Below are 17,048 nucleotides of genomic sequence, written 5' to 3'. Positions count from 1 at the left end.
TCTACAAGCCAAGGAACGCTAAGGAATGTGGGCAACCACTAGAAGCTGAGAGAGGCCTAGAATGGACTCTTTCTCAGAGCCTACCACAAGGAAGCAGCACTGCTAACACCTTGATTTTGGACTTCTAGCTATCAGAACTGTGAGGGAAAAAATTTCTGTTGTATTAAGCCACCCAGTTTGTGGTAGTTTGTTGCGGCAGCCCTAAGAATCTAATACAGTAGTCTTGTATGTGAATAAAGGAGAGGAACCTAAGAAAGTGTGTGTGTGTGTGAATGAGAGAGAGATAGAGGGAGGGAGGAAGAGAATTTTTAGGAGTTTATAACACTTCTGGCAGAATGTTTTCTATGCCTCTTCTAAATAGACATAGCTGGCGGACTCCTCTCACCCCTACCCTTCCACCTAAACCCCCAGATGCACTTCTTTTAAAACTATGGTCTTGTACACAATGGATGTAAATATTTAATCTTTCTATTTGTACGTTTTTCCATGTGTATTTTTCAGTTGCCTGCTTGCCCTTTTTGTATTTATCTTGTTAAGTAGTGCCAGGCTCAAAGTATAGACCCCTACAGGGCAAGATCATATCTACATAAAATGTGCAGCAGAACATCTACTGATGCCTCAGGCTCTTATACAGAAATTATTTTTGAAGGTGATTGTTCTGTTTATTTCCTTCTTAGTTTCTTCCTTTAATCTTTCTGTCACACAGGTACATGGTATACACTACTGAAATAAATAAAGCAATATATGAATTTTTATAGCTAAAAACGCACTATGGACTAAATATGAACTAATTTTAAGTGATAGAAATTCTTTTAAATAATTTTATTTATTTATTTTTTCCCCCAAAGCCCAGTAGATAGTTGTATGTCATAGCTGCACATCCTTCTAGTTGCTGTATGTGGGACACGGCCTCAGCATGGCCGCAGAAGCGGTGCGTTGGTGCGCGCCTGGGATCCGAACCCGGGCCGCCAGCACCGGAGCGCACGCACCTAATCTCTAAGCCACGGGGCCGGCCCTAGAAATTCTTTTAAAACATTTTTTCTACTGAAAAATAAAGGATGAAAAATGATAGCCTATGATGGCAACTTTTTAAAGTGTAACTTTAATAGTAAAAATATGAACACAAAAATTATAAGATCTAGAATTTACATTTTCAGTGTTCCTTCTGCAACTATAGAAGTTTGGTTCCCAAAAAACTCTAAGGAATTTAAGACTTTATGGGAAAACAAAAAGAGAGGGACAACATTTAGTAGTGAACCTATGGGAGAGCCTTTTAAATATTTTTACATTCACTAAAACAAAGCAATAGAGAGGCCTTCTAAATAAAGACTCTATCAATGACATTCTAGGCCTGCAATTAGTAAGAATGGGTACTGTACTTTGAGTTTTTATTCACTGTCACTTGTTTGCTAGACTCTTTGAGACTCTCCTTTGCTTAGTTTCATGAGATGCTGCTTTTTCTTTGTTGCAGATAAGAACCCTCACCTCCTACCCACATTTTAAATATTTAATATATATTTCTGATTATATTACGTGTGCTCTGATTCAAATATTACAGGAAAATGTAATATAGAAAGTGAAAGTCCCTTGTATTCCAGCCCTTCAGAGGTGATTGCTGTTATCACTTTGGTGCACATCTACCATATTTTAAAAATGCCTATTTAACATGTGTTCTTATTATTTTTTTTTGGTGAAGAAGATCAGCCTGAGCTAACATCTGTCACCAAGCCTCTTTTTTTGCTGAGGAAGACCGGCACTGGGCTAACATCTGTGCCCATCTTCTCCACTTTATATGGGACACTGCCACAGCATGGCTTGATGAGCAGTGCAATGGTGCGCGCCAGATCAGAACCCTGGGCCACCATAGTGGAGTGAGCGCACTTAACGGCTACGCCACCGGGCAGGCCCCACATGTGTACTTCTTATAAAGTAGACATTCTAACTTTTTCCTTTTTTTTTGCATTTGGTCCTTCCAGATGCTCATGCCTTTCTGATTTTATAATTTTGAGGAAATTCAGCTACCTGCTTCCTGGATTTTTGCCATTGTGGACTCAGAGCTGTGAGATTTGGATAACGGAGATGTGAAAACATTTATTTATGATGAATAAGTATTCCTTGACTATTTCCTCTGCATCCTGGGTTATATTTGATCTGCTCTGCCTATGATAACTTCATGCCGATGAGCCTATCGATCCTTTTAAAACAGATCCCATTACTTGTCTGCTCTCAGTAGCCAAAGAAATGGAGATTTAAGGCCGGGGGTAGTCACCTTTATCATCTTTTATCTTTCCGGAAGCATCACTCCACAAAGCTCTATTTCTACCCTACCATTCATTCTACCCACTTTTCTGTTCTCAGTCCCCAGTCATTTCCTTTTAAAACCTCTCTCCAGCAGGAGTGACTTGCAAATTGCACATACTGACACTTAAATTCTCCCAAGTGCTGAAGAAGTAGACTGAAGGAAATTATCCTGATACATAATTTTGTGCATGGGAAGCTCACAGTTGGAAATGACTGATCTAATTTCAGTATTGAACACAGATAAACATTTGGATCAATAATGCAATTTTTGAAAGTGTACTTTATTTAAAGTGTAATGCGCAGAAAAAAATTGAAAAAGAAAGGGTAATAATAAACTTTAAATATACCACTGCATAAGTTTATCATTAGTCATGTGTATATTGTATTTCTGTGTATAATAGTTAGGCACTTTTAATTTATTGTTTGTATTTACCAAGCCAGTTTCTCCCCAGTGTGAAAATTCCCGTGGCTGTAAATTTAGTAAATTTGAAAAATCCAGCAGGGGTTAAACCCTGAAGGAATTCAAATGACTGTCTTATTATAGTCCTCATTTCAAAAAACTATGCTTTTAGTCAGAATAGGCTCTGGAAATCAAACTGTGTATATTTTGCCCAAATAGGAAACACAATGCAAAGTGTGTATTCTGGTTATTGGAAGGAAAGGAAGGCGAACAACATAGCTGGATAACCAGCATATTTTTTTCACTTTATACTAAAACTGTGTTGTGAAGATGGAAAAAAATCATAATCAGAAGGTGCCTAGTGTGTCCGGCCTAGAGTGTATGCTTATTAGATGATAGTTTATCCTAATCCTTTTGCAAGCAGTTGAGAAGTCTTAATATTTTTCCCCAATTCAAATCTATAATTTTTTCATTCCCATACACTAATCAATAGTGAATGGAAAGGAGAGCACATTGTCTATTAGAATAAGGAATCTAGAATTCCACATCTGTCACTGTTCTTCTTGAGAAAGTGCATATTTCAGATTTCTTATTCTAACCCCATTTTTCTCTTACCATTTTTACGTAGTATGAGAGGTGGCTTATAAGTACTTCAATTTTTGACTCTTCATCACAACACACTGAACGTTAAAATCAAGTGTTGGGGTTTTTACTGGTTTATTATGTCTTTCAGCGTTTTATTCCTCAAAATGTCTTGGTTCTTTTTGTCTGACAGCTTGGTAAGCCCTTTCTGGATCATTTTTTAAATGACGTTGTAATAACGAAACTATCGCTGGAATTGGATTACAACGAAGTTGCACTCCATTTCTTTTTCTCCACAGACACGCACGAAACCCAAAGAGCCCTGCACGCGGCGTGCTGAGGTCCTCCGGGCGCCGGCTCCACACTCGGGGTGGGCGTGGGGCACCCGCCGGCGGCGCGCCCGAGGGCAGCCTGCGCTTCACCCCCCCGCGCGTCCCGGGAGACCGAGCGCGTCCGGAGCGAGGACGCGGCCCTCCTCTTCCTCCCTCGCCCTCCGCCTACTGCCTGGACCCCGATCCCGGACGCCTCCTCCGCAGCTTGGCGCTCTCCTGAGCCGGAGCCGGAGCCGGAGCCGGAGTCGCCGCTGCCCGGCCGCCGCGTCAGAGGAGGAGGGGGCGGGGGCGGGGGCGGGGGAGGGGCGGTGAGGTCAGCGGCGGCGAGCGTCCGCGGGCGGCGCATGCGCGGAGCGAGCCCCGTGAGTGGCAGCGGCGGCGCGCGGGTGGGGGAGGGGGAGGGGGCGTCGAGCGGCCGTGTGTGGGCTAGACGCCGGCCAGTTTGGGAGGTCTGTGGTGCCGGGCGCCCGGGGGAGACCCGGCGCGGCCCCCGCGCGCTGGCCACGGTCGTGTGTGCGCGCGTCTGTGTGTGGTACACGCACACTCGCAAAACTTCCTCCTCCCCTGCCCAGAGGGCGGGCGCGGGCGGAGGGGCCGGCGCTCGCGCAGCCCGGAACCCACAACAACAACTGGAGCAGCTGTCAAAACTTCGCCGCCGCCGCCGCCCCGCCTGACGCGGCCCGCGCTGGGGAGGGCAGCCGGCGGAGACGCGACCCCCGCCCGCCCGTCCGCCCCGCGCCGGCCCCGCGGGCCCTGCGCTCCCCGCGCCGCGGCCCTTTTCCCTTCCCCGCCGCGGGCGGCCGGGCGGGCGGGGGAGGGGCGCGCGGGGACGCGGGCCGGCACCCGCCGCCCCTCAGGGCCCGCCCCTCCCCGCCCGCACCGCCCGGCGTGGCCCGCACCGCGCCCGGCCCCCGCCCGCGCCCCGCCCGCCGCCGCCCGCACCTCCCCGCCCCGGCCGGCCGGCCCCTCCCTCCGCGCGCCCCGCCCGCCGCCCCCCGCCCGGCCCCTGCGCGCCGAGGTGCGCGCGCCCGCGCCTATGTGTGTGAGTGCGTGTCCTGCTCGCTCCATGTTGCCGCCTCTCCCGGTACCTGCTGCTGCTCCCGGGGCTGCGGGAAATGCGAGAGGCTGAGCCGGGGAGGAGGAACCCGAGCAGCAGCGGCGGCGGCGGCCGCGGCGGCGGCGGCGGGAGGAGCCCCCCCGGAGGAGGACCGGGATCCATGTGTCTTTCCTGGTGACTAGGATGTCGTCGGAGGAGGACAAGAGCGCGGAGCAGCCGCAGCCGCCGCCACCACCCCCCGAGGAGCCCGGAGCCCCGGCCCCGAGCCCCGCAGCCGCAGACAAAAGACCTCGGGGCCGGCCTCGCAAAGATGGCGCTTCCCCTTTCCAGAGAGCCAGAAAGAAGTAAGTTGAGTGTGAGCGAGCCAGGCCGGGAGCCAGCCGCGGCGCCGGCCCGGAGCTGTCACCGGCGCGCCCGCCGCCGCCGCCCCCGGCCCCGCGCGCCCCCGGCCGCCCCCGCGGTGGGGGTGGGGCCGCCGCCGCGCGTCTCCGGCCCGGCGCCCGCCCGCCCCGGCCCCGGCCCCGGCCCCGCGCCGCCCGCCCGCACTCCGCCCGCCGCTCGACGGCCGCGCCGCCGCCACACTTTACTTTTAAGTTGGGCCCCGGCGCCGGGGCCTCTGTGTTCGGAGCGATTTCTCGTCGAGCCTTGCGCCTGGCTGGGTCTTTAAAAAGCCAGCCCGCAGCACAGCCAGGGAGTCCCGGGCGCGGGACCCTCGCCGAGCTGTCAAACGCGGCGGCCGGGGGGGCTCCGGCCGGGGGCGGGGGGACCCGGCGGAGCGAGCACCGGTCCTCTTTGTCGGCGAGTGGCTCCGGTAACTTTTCCTGCTGCCCGGCCTCCCCTTCATCCCTGAAGGGGACATTAGGAAGTCGTTGGACTTCTCCCCCCACCCCGGGCCGCACTGCCCCGCACCCAGAAGCCCACCTCCGGGGCACCGCGCCGCCGGGGGTGGGAGGGCGGGAAGTTTGGGAGGCGCAGGCCGGCCGTGAGAGCACGTTGGCCCGGGGCGAGTGCAGGCGGGAGCGGCCCGAGCCGGCGTGGAAGCGGCCACCCGCGCCGTGGCTGCGGCAGGAGGAGGTTTCGTTTGCGTCCGAGCACACATTAGGGCGGAGTGCCGAGGTCGCTCGATGGCTAGAGCCGTCCTCCTGCAAAATGGTTATCCGGCGACTTTGCCTGGAGATGAAGAAGCCCGCGGCGGTGTCAGTGAGTCGCCCGGCTCCTGCGGCTCCCGAGGGTGCTGTGGAGGACCTGTGAGTGTCTCGCCAAGTTGTAGAATGGCGTGGATTGCTTACTCATTTCATTATGTGATCGTCTCGTTGAGCTGTCGGTAGTGGAACGGTGCGGCGCACGCGGAGGAAAGCAGCCAATTTATGGACAGTCCGGGTGTGTTTGTTGTTGTTGGGGTGCGCTCATTTAGTAATGATGTTGTTGCGTTTGGTGATATATAGTAAAAATGTAGTGTTAACCGAGGCAGAGAGAGCGGGGTGTGGGAACCCCGCGAAACCCTTGGCTGCATGTAGTCTCTCCTTCTTTGCTGTCCTTTTGCTATGAAAATGATTCAGGCCTTCAACTTGCCTCCATGTTTTATTGCCAGCTCTTACCTAGCTGTGACAAACAGTGAGGGAAACAAGTACAGGATGTAAACATTATTACATTAGCTCCTTTGTGAGACAGAGTTAGGGTCTGTTAGGCCACTTGCGTTGTAGTGTAACGTCTGGTGTAAAATGCCATTATTATTTCTGTATTAACTGAAATTGGGAGAAGGAAGGTGGAGTTTTAGGCAACTTTAAACTTTTTTGCCACTTTTTTGTATTCTTTAAAGCGACACATATTAAGCCACATTAGGGTTTTAACTTGGTTGCTTCCCATTTTCACTATTTGGAAAGCATTTCTTGTTTTTTTCTGAACGTTGATTTGAGATTATCATGTTTTAAATTCCTACTCTAGAAAGAGTAGACCTAGCAATGTTGTCAACGCCCCTCACCCCCCCCCCCCACTTCCCCTGAGATTGAAATGAGCTCATTTGTATTAGTGCAACTCCTGGGTGCACCGGAAGAAGGGCTGATTTAGGGTAATACCACTTTATTATTTTAATGTTTATCATATTATGAGTGAAGAAGAAGGTAGCCCTTGCAGAAAGTAAAAAGTTTCTGCAGAATGACGGTAATCTAACGGTATAAAAACATTAACACTTTGGAAAATGTTTAGAACAATTCTAAATCTTGAGTGTTTTCTCTTTTAGATTTGAAAACTGGTACAGCATTCCTTATAGGAAATTAAGTCTAGTGGTGACTTTGATCGTTCCAAACTGTTTAGTGAATTCTTTAAAATCATGTGTATATTTTGAAGGGAATGGAATCTCCAATTGTTTTAGAAACATGTAAATGGAAACTAATATGTCAAATGGAAAGCAAAGAGAAGGGTTTTCAGTTGTGTATCTGTACACAATATTAGGATACATGCAGAAAAGACCCCTTAGTTAGTTGGGTAGTGTAGACCCTGAAAGTGAAACTGATGTGTAACAAATGTAAATTAGGTTTGTAAATGCTAAAATTATGTGGAGTTGCAAATAGTTATCTAAGAAATGAAAATTAATATTCTTTGTGAAGTGCAGTGGAGATAAAAGTTTTTAAATTGTCATTGTCATTTAGATGGTCACTAAGTGGGTTGTTTTACCCTAGGGAAGATGCCTTATGAAACTATTTTTTAAAAGTAGATTTGTATATTTGTCTTTGGGTTAAAAAAAAAGGTAACCATGCACTGCTAATTACACTTTGTTTGAATTTTTAAATTTTTAATAATTAGGTAAATAAGCATTTTCTTGTTTTATAGTGTTATTTAGATAATTTTTATATTTTAGCATATTTAAAAAGCATAGGTTATGTAGTTACTGGTTTTACATTAACTATTATTATTTTAAAATTATGTTTCCTACCTAAAATCAAGAATTTTGAACTGAAGCTGTTAATCTTAGAGGTAGAGTTTGAAAAGCAGGTATATAAATAGGGATTTCCTGTTGTACAAATGTGGAGTGGAACAGTAAAATTTACATTTGTCTAACAGTTCTCCTTAACAGTAGGACTGTCTAATTATTTGGAGCAGGTCATCATCTTTATGGGAGGTACAGGTCTTCCCATTGGTGAAGAAACTTCTGTCTTGGAGTAGGCATGTACTAGATGTCTAGTTATTTTACTATTGATGTTAAGGAAGCTCTTCTTGAAGCTTTGATTTTATTTTTTTTTCCTTAGAATATATATTCATGTTCCTAAGTTGGGAAGCCAAGGAAACATTCTACTGTATTTCTTACCAAGTCAACAAAGTTGATGTTAAGGGTGGGATGGGTGTGGAGGTGGTGCAGAAGCGGTGGGTGGTGGGGATAAGATTTCTGAGGCACTGTCCTTCACCCTTTTTGAATAAACTCTTTATGTTCTGAACCACTTTCTTTTCAGAGGGCAATTAGTGTTACTAGAAAGCCACCTTGAGCATTATTGTTGTAGAAAAATCAGGCACAACCAGTGATGTCATACAAGGGATCACCAAAAAATGGCTATGCTGCGGGTGACTGTTGCTTTTCTATTTTTGTAAGGCCCCTCCACCAACAGAATTTCTCATTTTCATAGCTGTGAGCCTGAAATAAGTGATTAAAAAACTGTATTGCATTATAATATATGCAGTTTTGGAAAACAGTTTACAGTTGAAATATTATTCATGCTTTTTGAGATAATGCAAATTTGTAATTTTTATGATAGTAATTGTCTTTCTTATTTTTCAAGAAATTAGATAAATGGAAATTTTCTGTAGTTACTGGTCTTGGGCACTTAATGGGCACTGAAATGTTTTAATTTACTTGAAAAGCTGGTCCAGGAATGGCAGCCTCTCTAATCTGTTAGGTGATGGTTCTCTAATCTGATCTCATTGTAGTTAGCTGCTGTCATGTTGGTTTTATTCATGAAATTTCTAGTCTTTGAGAATGTGATGTTTTTAGTCTTATATACAATTTTATATTCAGTGTTTTGGTTACTAATATGTAAACTTGATGAACATGGGTTCCCATGTAAATTTAAAAGCATCGGTTTATTTTCATATTATGAAAATAGTGATTTAATATATTTTTATGTTAGCTCAGTTAGTTCTACCATGCCAGACCTGTAGTCAGCTTGCAGGGTGGCTAGGCATGCTGCTTGACCCTCCTCCCCCTCTCCTCCAGCCTTTTTGCAAAACTGCACATTATTCCTCAGGCCTGTATCAGATTACCCCTGGGCAGATAGTGATTGTCCAGTTGTGTATCCTTCAGCCACTTACAGTTATGATGGGGGGGCTTCCATAAAACCTCACAGACCTGCCAAAACGAAAGTGGTCAGTTTTGAGTTATAGAGAACATTAGATGCTCTCTCTGTGCTCTTGCCTGGTGGGGAGGTGTGTGTTACCCTTCATATGATTTGACGTAGTTTTTAATCTATGAGACGTTTGGACTGAAGATAAGTTTTAGTTGCTATAGAATAAACTTTACAGTCATTGTGTGTGTGTGTGTGTTTCCCTTTTTTTCTTTATTTGGGCTCATCTTTTAATTTTAACAAGCTGATTAATCCCTTCCTCGTCTCTTTTAAAATTTTCTGTATCATGTTTGTGCTGCAGTAGCTATTTTCAGAAGTTCTTGGCAGCATAAGTTGCAAAAGTTATGGAGTGAAATAAGAATGGTTTTTTCTTTTTTTTTTGATGGTCTCCGTATAAATGTATGCTTGTGGTTAGTGTGAACATTTAGTAGAAAGACCAATCTTGAATTTGTAATTGGAAGTGTCATTCTCTCTATTTGCAGAATTTAAAGGATTTAAGAACACAAGTTAAGGGGCCGGTCCTTAACTTGGCTTAGCGGTTGGGTGCGAGCGCTCCGCTGCTGGCGGCCCGGGTTCGGATCCCGGGTGCGCACTGACACACCGATTCTCCGGCCATGCTGAGGCTGAGTCCCACATACAGCAGCTGGAAGGATGTGCAGCTGTGACGTACAGCTATCTACTGGAGCTTTGGGGAAGAAAAAGGAGGAGGATTGGCAATAGATGTTGGCTCAGGGCCGGTCTTCTTCAGCAAAAAGAGGAGGATTGGCGTGGATGTTAGCTCAGGGCTGATCTTCCTCACACACAAAAAAAAAACACAGAAGTTAAGAGAAGCAGGAATGACACAGCTCTTTTTGCACTTTCTCTAGAAAAAGCCTCCTGTAAAAGATAGGGAAATTGTTTGACTTTGCTTCTGCTGTTAATTTTGTGATACCAGTAACCACATATGATGCACAAACGCGGAAACTGTTTAAGAAGTCTGAGAAATATACTGTTCTGTAATTTTTTAGATCTTTCCATTTGGCACATGTTATTCCAAGAGCGAGTAAGTGCTAAATATATGCTGGAGTGGACAGTCAACTCTGGGAGAAGGTTCGCTGTGGCCAAGAGGGGTCCACAGAGGTTTGGAGGACGTAGTACTTGAATTAAACCTTGAAGGATCGATAGGATTTGGCCAAGTAGAGTGAGAAGAAAGTGAAAGAGTGTTCTGAGGTAGCAATATGAATAAAATTATTGAGGAGAGAAGTGTAAAAGGTGTTTTCTTGGTGGAGTGTGACTAAAACAGAGGCTTAATGTGTGGGTTGGGGCCAAGCTGTGATGGTCTTTGAATGCCAGGCTAATGAGTTTTGGCTTTATAGTCCAGAGGTTATAAACTGTTTACAGGAACCAGGTAGATAATTTAAATGAGTTACAGCAGCTTATAAGATCCTGAATGACAGCTAACACCTAAGGCCTTGGATTGGGAGAAAATGGTGAGTAAAAACAGCCTGGAGATTCCTAGGCGTCCTTCTGCTTTGCTTAGGTGCAACTGATAGACAGTTGTGGCTGATGGTTCCCCTGTGACACTGTGAGATGTTGTTTCCAGATACTCTGGTTTTTCAACGGAGGCTACGGACTTGGATTTTTATGTGAAATCTCTGGATTTTTAAGTATTTTCAATCAATTAAGATCTATTTGGGACTATACATTGTGGGCTAGGTTTAATCTTTGGACACCAGTGGGCTCCAGGTCTTCAACTTCTGCTTTATGCCCAGGTTATTTTATTTTTTAAATTAAAAATAAAGTTTTAAAAGGAGATATTTGCAGTTTTCCTGAGGACAGGAATGTTATTGAATTCCTGAATTTGTATTCTGTGTAGCATTTTATACAGTTGAAAATAGGGGACTTGATGGTGGCTATTTTAGGAAAACCACCCTGGTAATAATATAAAGGGAGGAGTTACCTGGAGGCAGAGATAATAGGCTTTTGCAATAGTGGAGGTCGGAGGTGATCAAGGCAGAGGGGAGCTTTGGTGGTGTGGATGGAAAAGAAGAGAGATTTCAGTCAGTGCAGAGGAGGAATTTTGGAGTTTCTGGCATAGATGTCTAGAAGATAGAAATGTCTGGGAGTGTTTGGGGGTGTAGGATTGGGGTTTAGGAGCTAGATTAGGATATGTGATTAAAGATGTGATTTACCTGAAATCACTGAGAATATGGAGAGTGTGTGGAAAATAGTGCAAGGGTTAGGATGCTTACTTACCCTTAGGGAATGGGGGAAAAAGAGACCAAGAAAGCCCATCAAAATAACAAGTGAAATCAGAATATATTCCCAGTACAAATGGGCAAGTATATACGTGAAAAGATGCTCACGGCAGCAGAGAAAAGTAGAAAACTAGTAGAGAAAAATTGGCAACAGCAAAGTACCCATCAGTGGACAACCATATAGTTTTATCAGGACAGAGAGGTAGACCAGTGGGTACCCAAGTGGGAGAATGTCTCTGATGCATTTATTGACTTGAGGAAAAATTTTCCAAGAGTTGCAAAGCAGTAAGTTTAGTACTAACTCTATTTTGTAAAAAGCATGCAAACCCAGACAATGTGTGTATTTTGTGCATGGAAAATGATTTGGAAGGATGCATAATGAAGAATACTTCTGGGGCTGGCCCGGCGGCACAAGCGGTTAAGTGTGCGCGCTCTGCTGCGGCGGCCCGGGGTTTGCCGGTTCGGATCCCGGGCGCGCACCAATGCACTGCTTGTCGAGCCATGCTGTGGCGGTGTCCCATATAAAGTAGAGGAAGATGAGCACGGATGTTAGCCCAGGGCCAGTCTTCCTCAGCAAAAAGAGGAGGATTGGCATCAGATATTAGCTCAGGACTGGTCTCCCTCACAAAAAACAAAAGAATACATCTGGGGAGTATGTACTTTCAGATGTACATCTATGCAAGTTTTAAAAAGCCAATAATTTGAAACCATAATCTTGTTTTACAAATGAGAAAACCAATTTCTGGGGACATCACAGATTCTGGAGTCAAGATTACCTGAATTCAAATCCAGATTCTACTACTTATTAACTGTTTAAACTTGGAAATTGCTTAATTTTTTTGTGCCTTGTTTGCAAAGTGGGCATAATAGCACACCTAGTTTAGGATTGTTGTGAATTTATATATGTGTAGAATTTAAAACATTGTCTGGCACAAACTAAGTGCTATTATAAGAATTTGCTATTATTGTTATTGCCGCTGTCATCAGTTATTGTCAATCAAGCATTTGCCTGATATTGTAGAACTTGTTAGTGACAGACATGTAATGAGATGCCAGACTCACTCTAAAAATGCCATGGTATAAAATAATGTAGTAGTTATTGGGGGGGAGGGAGTGATGAAGATTTCTTTTCTGTAAAGATGTTCCTAATAAACAGAAAAAGAAGAAAGATAAAAAAGCTAGGTCATCAGAAATCTCTATAGAATGTTTCTTGTTATGAGTAACACATGAAAAACAACCAAAGCAATTCCCTAGAAGCTGTATATGTAGTAATGTTATTATAAAATCATTTAAAAAAATTTCATTACCCAAACTTGTGAATATTGTCTTGGTGATCTTTTTATATTACAACTCTGCTGACCACAGTTTTATTAGTAGGTCTCCCTAAATGAGACTCATTATTAGGTGATTTTAAAATAATTTCTTATGTCTTTTATGCTGTCACTTTTAGTCTTTATGCCTCAGTGTAATCCATTTACATTAGAAGCAGCATAGTTGATGGTCATAGTGAATGAAGTGTGTGTGGTTTTGTTCTTAATTCCATCTTTTAGTGGAGCCCAGCAAAAAAAGGTCCTCCATTTCCTGATCTTTGGGGCCCTAATGACATGTACTACATGTTTGGAGTAAGCACCCAATTGCATATAAACTAACAATATGAAGTATGTTAAAGAATAACTATGTTCCTTACCTTAAAGCTCACATCATTGAATTGTTCTGCCAGGGTTGAAGCATTGGTTAGTATGGCCAAGTTTTTTTCATATTGGACTTATGTACTTATAGAGTGATAGAATATTAAAACAGGAGGAGAATTCCGAGAAATTTAGTCTAATCCCTCATTCTGCGGACAGCTGAGCCCCAGAGAGACTATAGCATGCTAGAGGTCATACATCAAGGTGTTAACCTGTACTGTAATTAAAAGAGGAGTAGATAGTCTATTATATTGGTGACCCCCAATGAACCATGTCTCCTGGTATTCATGGTATTGTATGGTCACCTCCCCTTGTATCTTGGCTAGCCTTGTGACTCACCTCAACCAGTTAAATGCAGCAAAAATGACACTGTGCAAGTTTGGGGCCTAAGTTTTAGGCCTGGAAAGTTTCCAGTTTTGCACGCTTGGGAGCCCTGAGTCGCCATGCAAGAAGCTAGGTCATACCCTGCTGGAGAGACCTTGTGGAGAAGGAGGGATTCTGAGACTACATGGAAAGAGAGATGCCCAGCTATCCCAGTGTCCCAGCTGAGTTCAGCCCTAGCCAACCTGCCTGCTGAATGCGGCTACAAAAGTGACTACCAGTAGGACTAGCAGAGGTCAGCCAGCTGAGCCCAGCATAGGTTGCAAAATTATGAATAAGTAAAATGGTTATTGTCTTAATCTGTTAGAATTTGTGGTGGTTTGTTATACAGCAATGTAGAATGGAAGCAGTTTTGTGAGTTAAGTAAGGACTCTTAAGAACAAAAAATATTTGAGATACAAATGATAAAAATTGTTACTGTTTTCTAACTTCTTTCATTGAGAGGGTTAAATGAGGCTGCCCCCTACCCTCTGCCTCTCATTTTGCTAAGGTATTTTGAAATAGAGATTGATTTTTAGTATTGGGGAATTTAAATGGCATTAACAGAGATCTCATATATATTTGGAGTGTCATGGACTCTGTGTCAGAATACCTGGGTTCTATTTTTGGGTCTGGATTAGGTTTAATGTGATAGAAACCCCCCAGATCATAGTGACTTGAATAGGAGTGTTTATTTCTCTCCCATCAGAGTCTGGAAGGCAGGTGCTGGGGCTGTGGTGCCTCTGCATTGCAAAATCATCTGGGACTTGGCTCCTTTTATCTCACTGTTCAGACCTTTCTAGGATATGGCCTTCACCCTCAGATTCCATGATGGCTGCTAGAGCTCTATCCACATTCTGTGAAGTAGAATGGAGGAGGAGTAGACCAAGGGCACAATCCCTCCCTTGAAAACAGTCTTCTAATGAGTATGTTTCAGCTTATGTGTAATTGGCTGGAACCTAGTCGTATGGCCACATGTAGCTGCAAAGGAGGCTGGGAATATAATCCTTTAGCTGAGTACATTGCTGCCTAGAATAGATTTGTAGTGTTGTTACTAAGGGTAGGAGTGGATGTTGCAGAAGCAGCCAGTGGTCTCTGCCAATTTGAGCAACTGGTTTCTCTTCATAGGCCTAGGTTTTCTTGTGTGGGAAGGATGACACTGAATCACTTGGGGTGGCAGATAGGTTTCATATTGAGGGCCGGCCCCAGTTCATTGGTAGTGACTGCTTGCAATGCTCTGTTGAACCCTGAGTCCCTAGTTTTTGGTCTCAGCAGGGTGAAAAAATAGAAGTATTTACGTTGGGAGTAATAGCATGCTGCCATTAATGTACTACCCTGTACACCTTAGCCTTTTTTATGTGCAGTTACTTCATTTTTAAATTTTTTTTCATTGAAAATATTTGATTATTCTGCTAACCTTTGCACTGTCTTTTTTTTTCCTCCTGAAAAATATTCGAGGGGCGGCCCGGTGGCGTAGTGGTTAAGTGTGTGCGCTCCACTTCGGTGGCCTGGGGTTCGCAGGTTCGGATCCCGGGCGCGCACTGCCGCACCGCTCGTCAAGCCATGCTGTGGCAGCATCTCATATAATGTAGAGGAAGATGGGCATGGATGTTAGCCCAGGGCCAATCTTCCTCAACAAAAAGAGGAGGATTGGCAACAGATGTTGTTAGCTCAGGGCTAATCTTCCTCACACACAAAAATTGAAAATTCATTCTGTATTTAAAAAGTTTGCTAATAAACCCTGAGTCCTAACTTTGTGCAGAACATTCTCAAAACTGGAGATGGGGATGGTGTAGAGAAATACTAAACTCCTTTTTAGGTGTATGTTAGAATATCTAGAATATGCTAGGGTAACAAACAACCTTAATTCTTAGTGGCTTTAGTCAACAGAGGTTTATTTCTTGCTCATCCACACGTTCATCGTGGGCTGGCTTGGGAGCTTTACTCCACAACATCTACACCCAGGCCGAGGGAGACAATCCCTGTCCTTCCACAATTGCCAAGGCAGGAAAAAGAGAGCATGGTAGATTCTGCTCTGGCTCCTAAAGACTCTCCAGAAGTGGAGAGTCAGTTCTGTGTACGTTTCATTGGCTTGGAAAGTCTCGTCGGGGCACCTTACTTCAAGGGGTCAGAGAGAACTGGAAATGAAATATTTGGTGAAGAGCACTAATAAACACCACGTAAACCAGACTCGTTGGGCCTGCGGTCAGTTCATAGCAGTCGAGCCGTTGCCTTGGCTGGACGCACACATGCGGCCCGCTGCCCCACTGTTGGCGCCCCGTGTCCCACCCCGCAGCGCGCCCCACCACAGGATGGCCCACCAGCAGATCTACTGCTCGGACAAGTACTTTGACGAGCACTGCCAGTACCGGCATGTAATGTTACCCAGAGAACTTTCCAAACAAGTACTCAAAACCCATCTGATGTCTGAAGGAGATTGGAGGAGACTTGGTGTCCAGCAGGGTCTAGGCTGGGTTCATTACATGATGCATGAGCCAGAACCATATATTCTTCTCTTTAGACGGCCTCTTACAAAAGATCAGCAAAAATGAAGTATATCTGGGCATCGTCAATTAAATCTTTTTCACATTTAATATATATGTGTATATAAAGTAGTATTCACTGAATACTTGAAAAATGTACAAATTGTTCATCCGTACCTGTGCATGAGCTGTATTCTTCACAGCAGCGGAGCTCAGTTAAATGCAACTGCAAGTAGGTTACTTACTGTAAGGTGTTTAAATTTCTTCTAGTCAGTGTTTCTCTTAATATAAGTGCCTGTTTGACTTTACCTGTTAATTTTGTTAAATAAAGTTTGTATGTTGCATTTAAAAAAAACCACACCAGGTAACATTTATTTTAGCCTCAAAATTCATATGTGACTTTGGAGTATGTTTTGTTACCTATAATTGTATATGACCATCTGGTGGACTGTTGTACTACAACATATTAATTTAGGGGATGTGTTTAATAATACTATTAGATATAACAGACATTTTCCAGAGGTAGAAATAATATAGGAGGCATAGAGCTTGGGCTCTTGATTCTTTCTCTACTGTACTTCATGCTTTCTTCCTTTCACCCACATGAAGGAGGGAAGGAATCAAATATTAAAATTGGTCTGTAATGTTAGTGAGATTATAGGTGACAAAATCTTTTTTTTTCAAAGTAGGTTATTAGAGCATATGTTTTATTTTCAATCAGGGTTACTTTGCCCATTTGTAACCCATTAGTAACCACCCAAGGAGGTGTTGCTAAGCATCTACTATGCCCTGTACACTGGAGAAACCAAAATAAGACACAGTCCCTACCCTCAGTTTCTACCAATTCCGTGCAAACTATAATGCAAAATGATGAATGCTGCAATGGAGGATTGCTCCAAGTACTGAGGAAGCTTAGAGAAGGAAGAACTAAAACAGAGGAATTGAACAAAACAAAACATCTAAGTTGAGTCTTGAAGAATGAGAACAGACTTCCCTAAAGAGAATGGCGAAGGTGAGGAACTAGTACATGGCCTTTATGGGTTAGGCACTCCTAGTGTGTACCAGAAGTTATCTCATTTAATACTTAACCTGTGCAGTAGAATCTTTAGTTTCAGTTTTACAGATGAAGGAGCTGAGTTTCAGGAAGATCACATAGTTGGTAAGTGATTGAGTCAGAATTTGAATCCAGGTGTGTCTGGCTCTGTTCTTTGCTTTTTTTTTTTTTTTTTTTTTTTGTGAGGAGATCAGCCCTGTGCTAACATCCGCCAATCCTCCTC

At 44.4% G+C, this 17,048-nt stretch overlaps 2 protein-coding genes across 11 annotated transcripts in view; both read left to right on the top strand.

Annotated features, from left to right (window-relative positions):
• Positions 1-4,616: 4,616 nt before the first annotated feature.
• KMT2C (lysine methyltransferase 2C) overlaps positions 4,617-17,048 on the top strand; it is a 281,910-nt gene continuing 269,478 nt past the window's right edge. For all 10 annotated transcript variants that reach the window (XM_058533734.1, XM_058533631.1, XM_058533656.1 and 7 more), the window contains exon 1: positions 4,617-5,016. In XM_058533734.1, coding sequence (XP_058389717.1) covers positions 4,856-5,016 — 161 coding nt within the window. In that variant the 5' untranslated portion in view covers positions 4,617-4,855. The remainder of the gene's footprint in view (positions 5,017-17,048) is intronic.
• On the top strand, positions 14,643-16,126 carry LOC131399491 (cyclin-dependent kinases regulatory subunit 2-like). Its single transcript, XM_058533817.1, has one exon. It carries the CDS (start codon positions 15,433-15,435, stop codon positions 15,838-15,840), a length of 408 nt encoding a protein of 135 aa, XP_058389800.1. The 5' UTR covers positions 14,643-15,432; the 3' UTR covers positions 15,841-16,126.

Source organism: Diceros bicornis, chromosome 3 (assembly GCF_020826845.1).
Source record: "Diceros bicornis minor isolate mBicDic1 chromosome 3, mDicBic1.mat.cur, whole genome shotgun sequence".
Lineage (NCBI taxonomy): Eukaryota > Metazoa > Chordata > Mammalia > Perissodactyla > Rhinocerotidae > Diceros > Diceros bicornis.
This window is presented reverse-complemented; position numbering and strand designations above follow the sequence as displayed.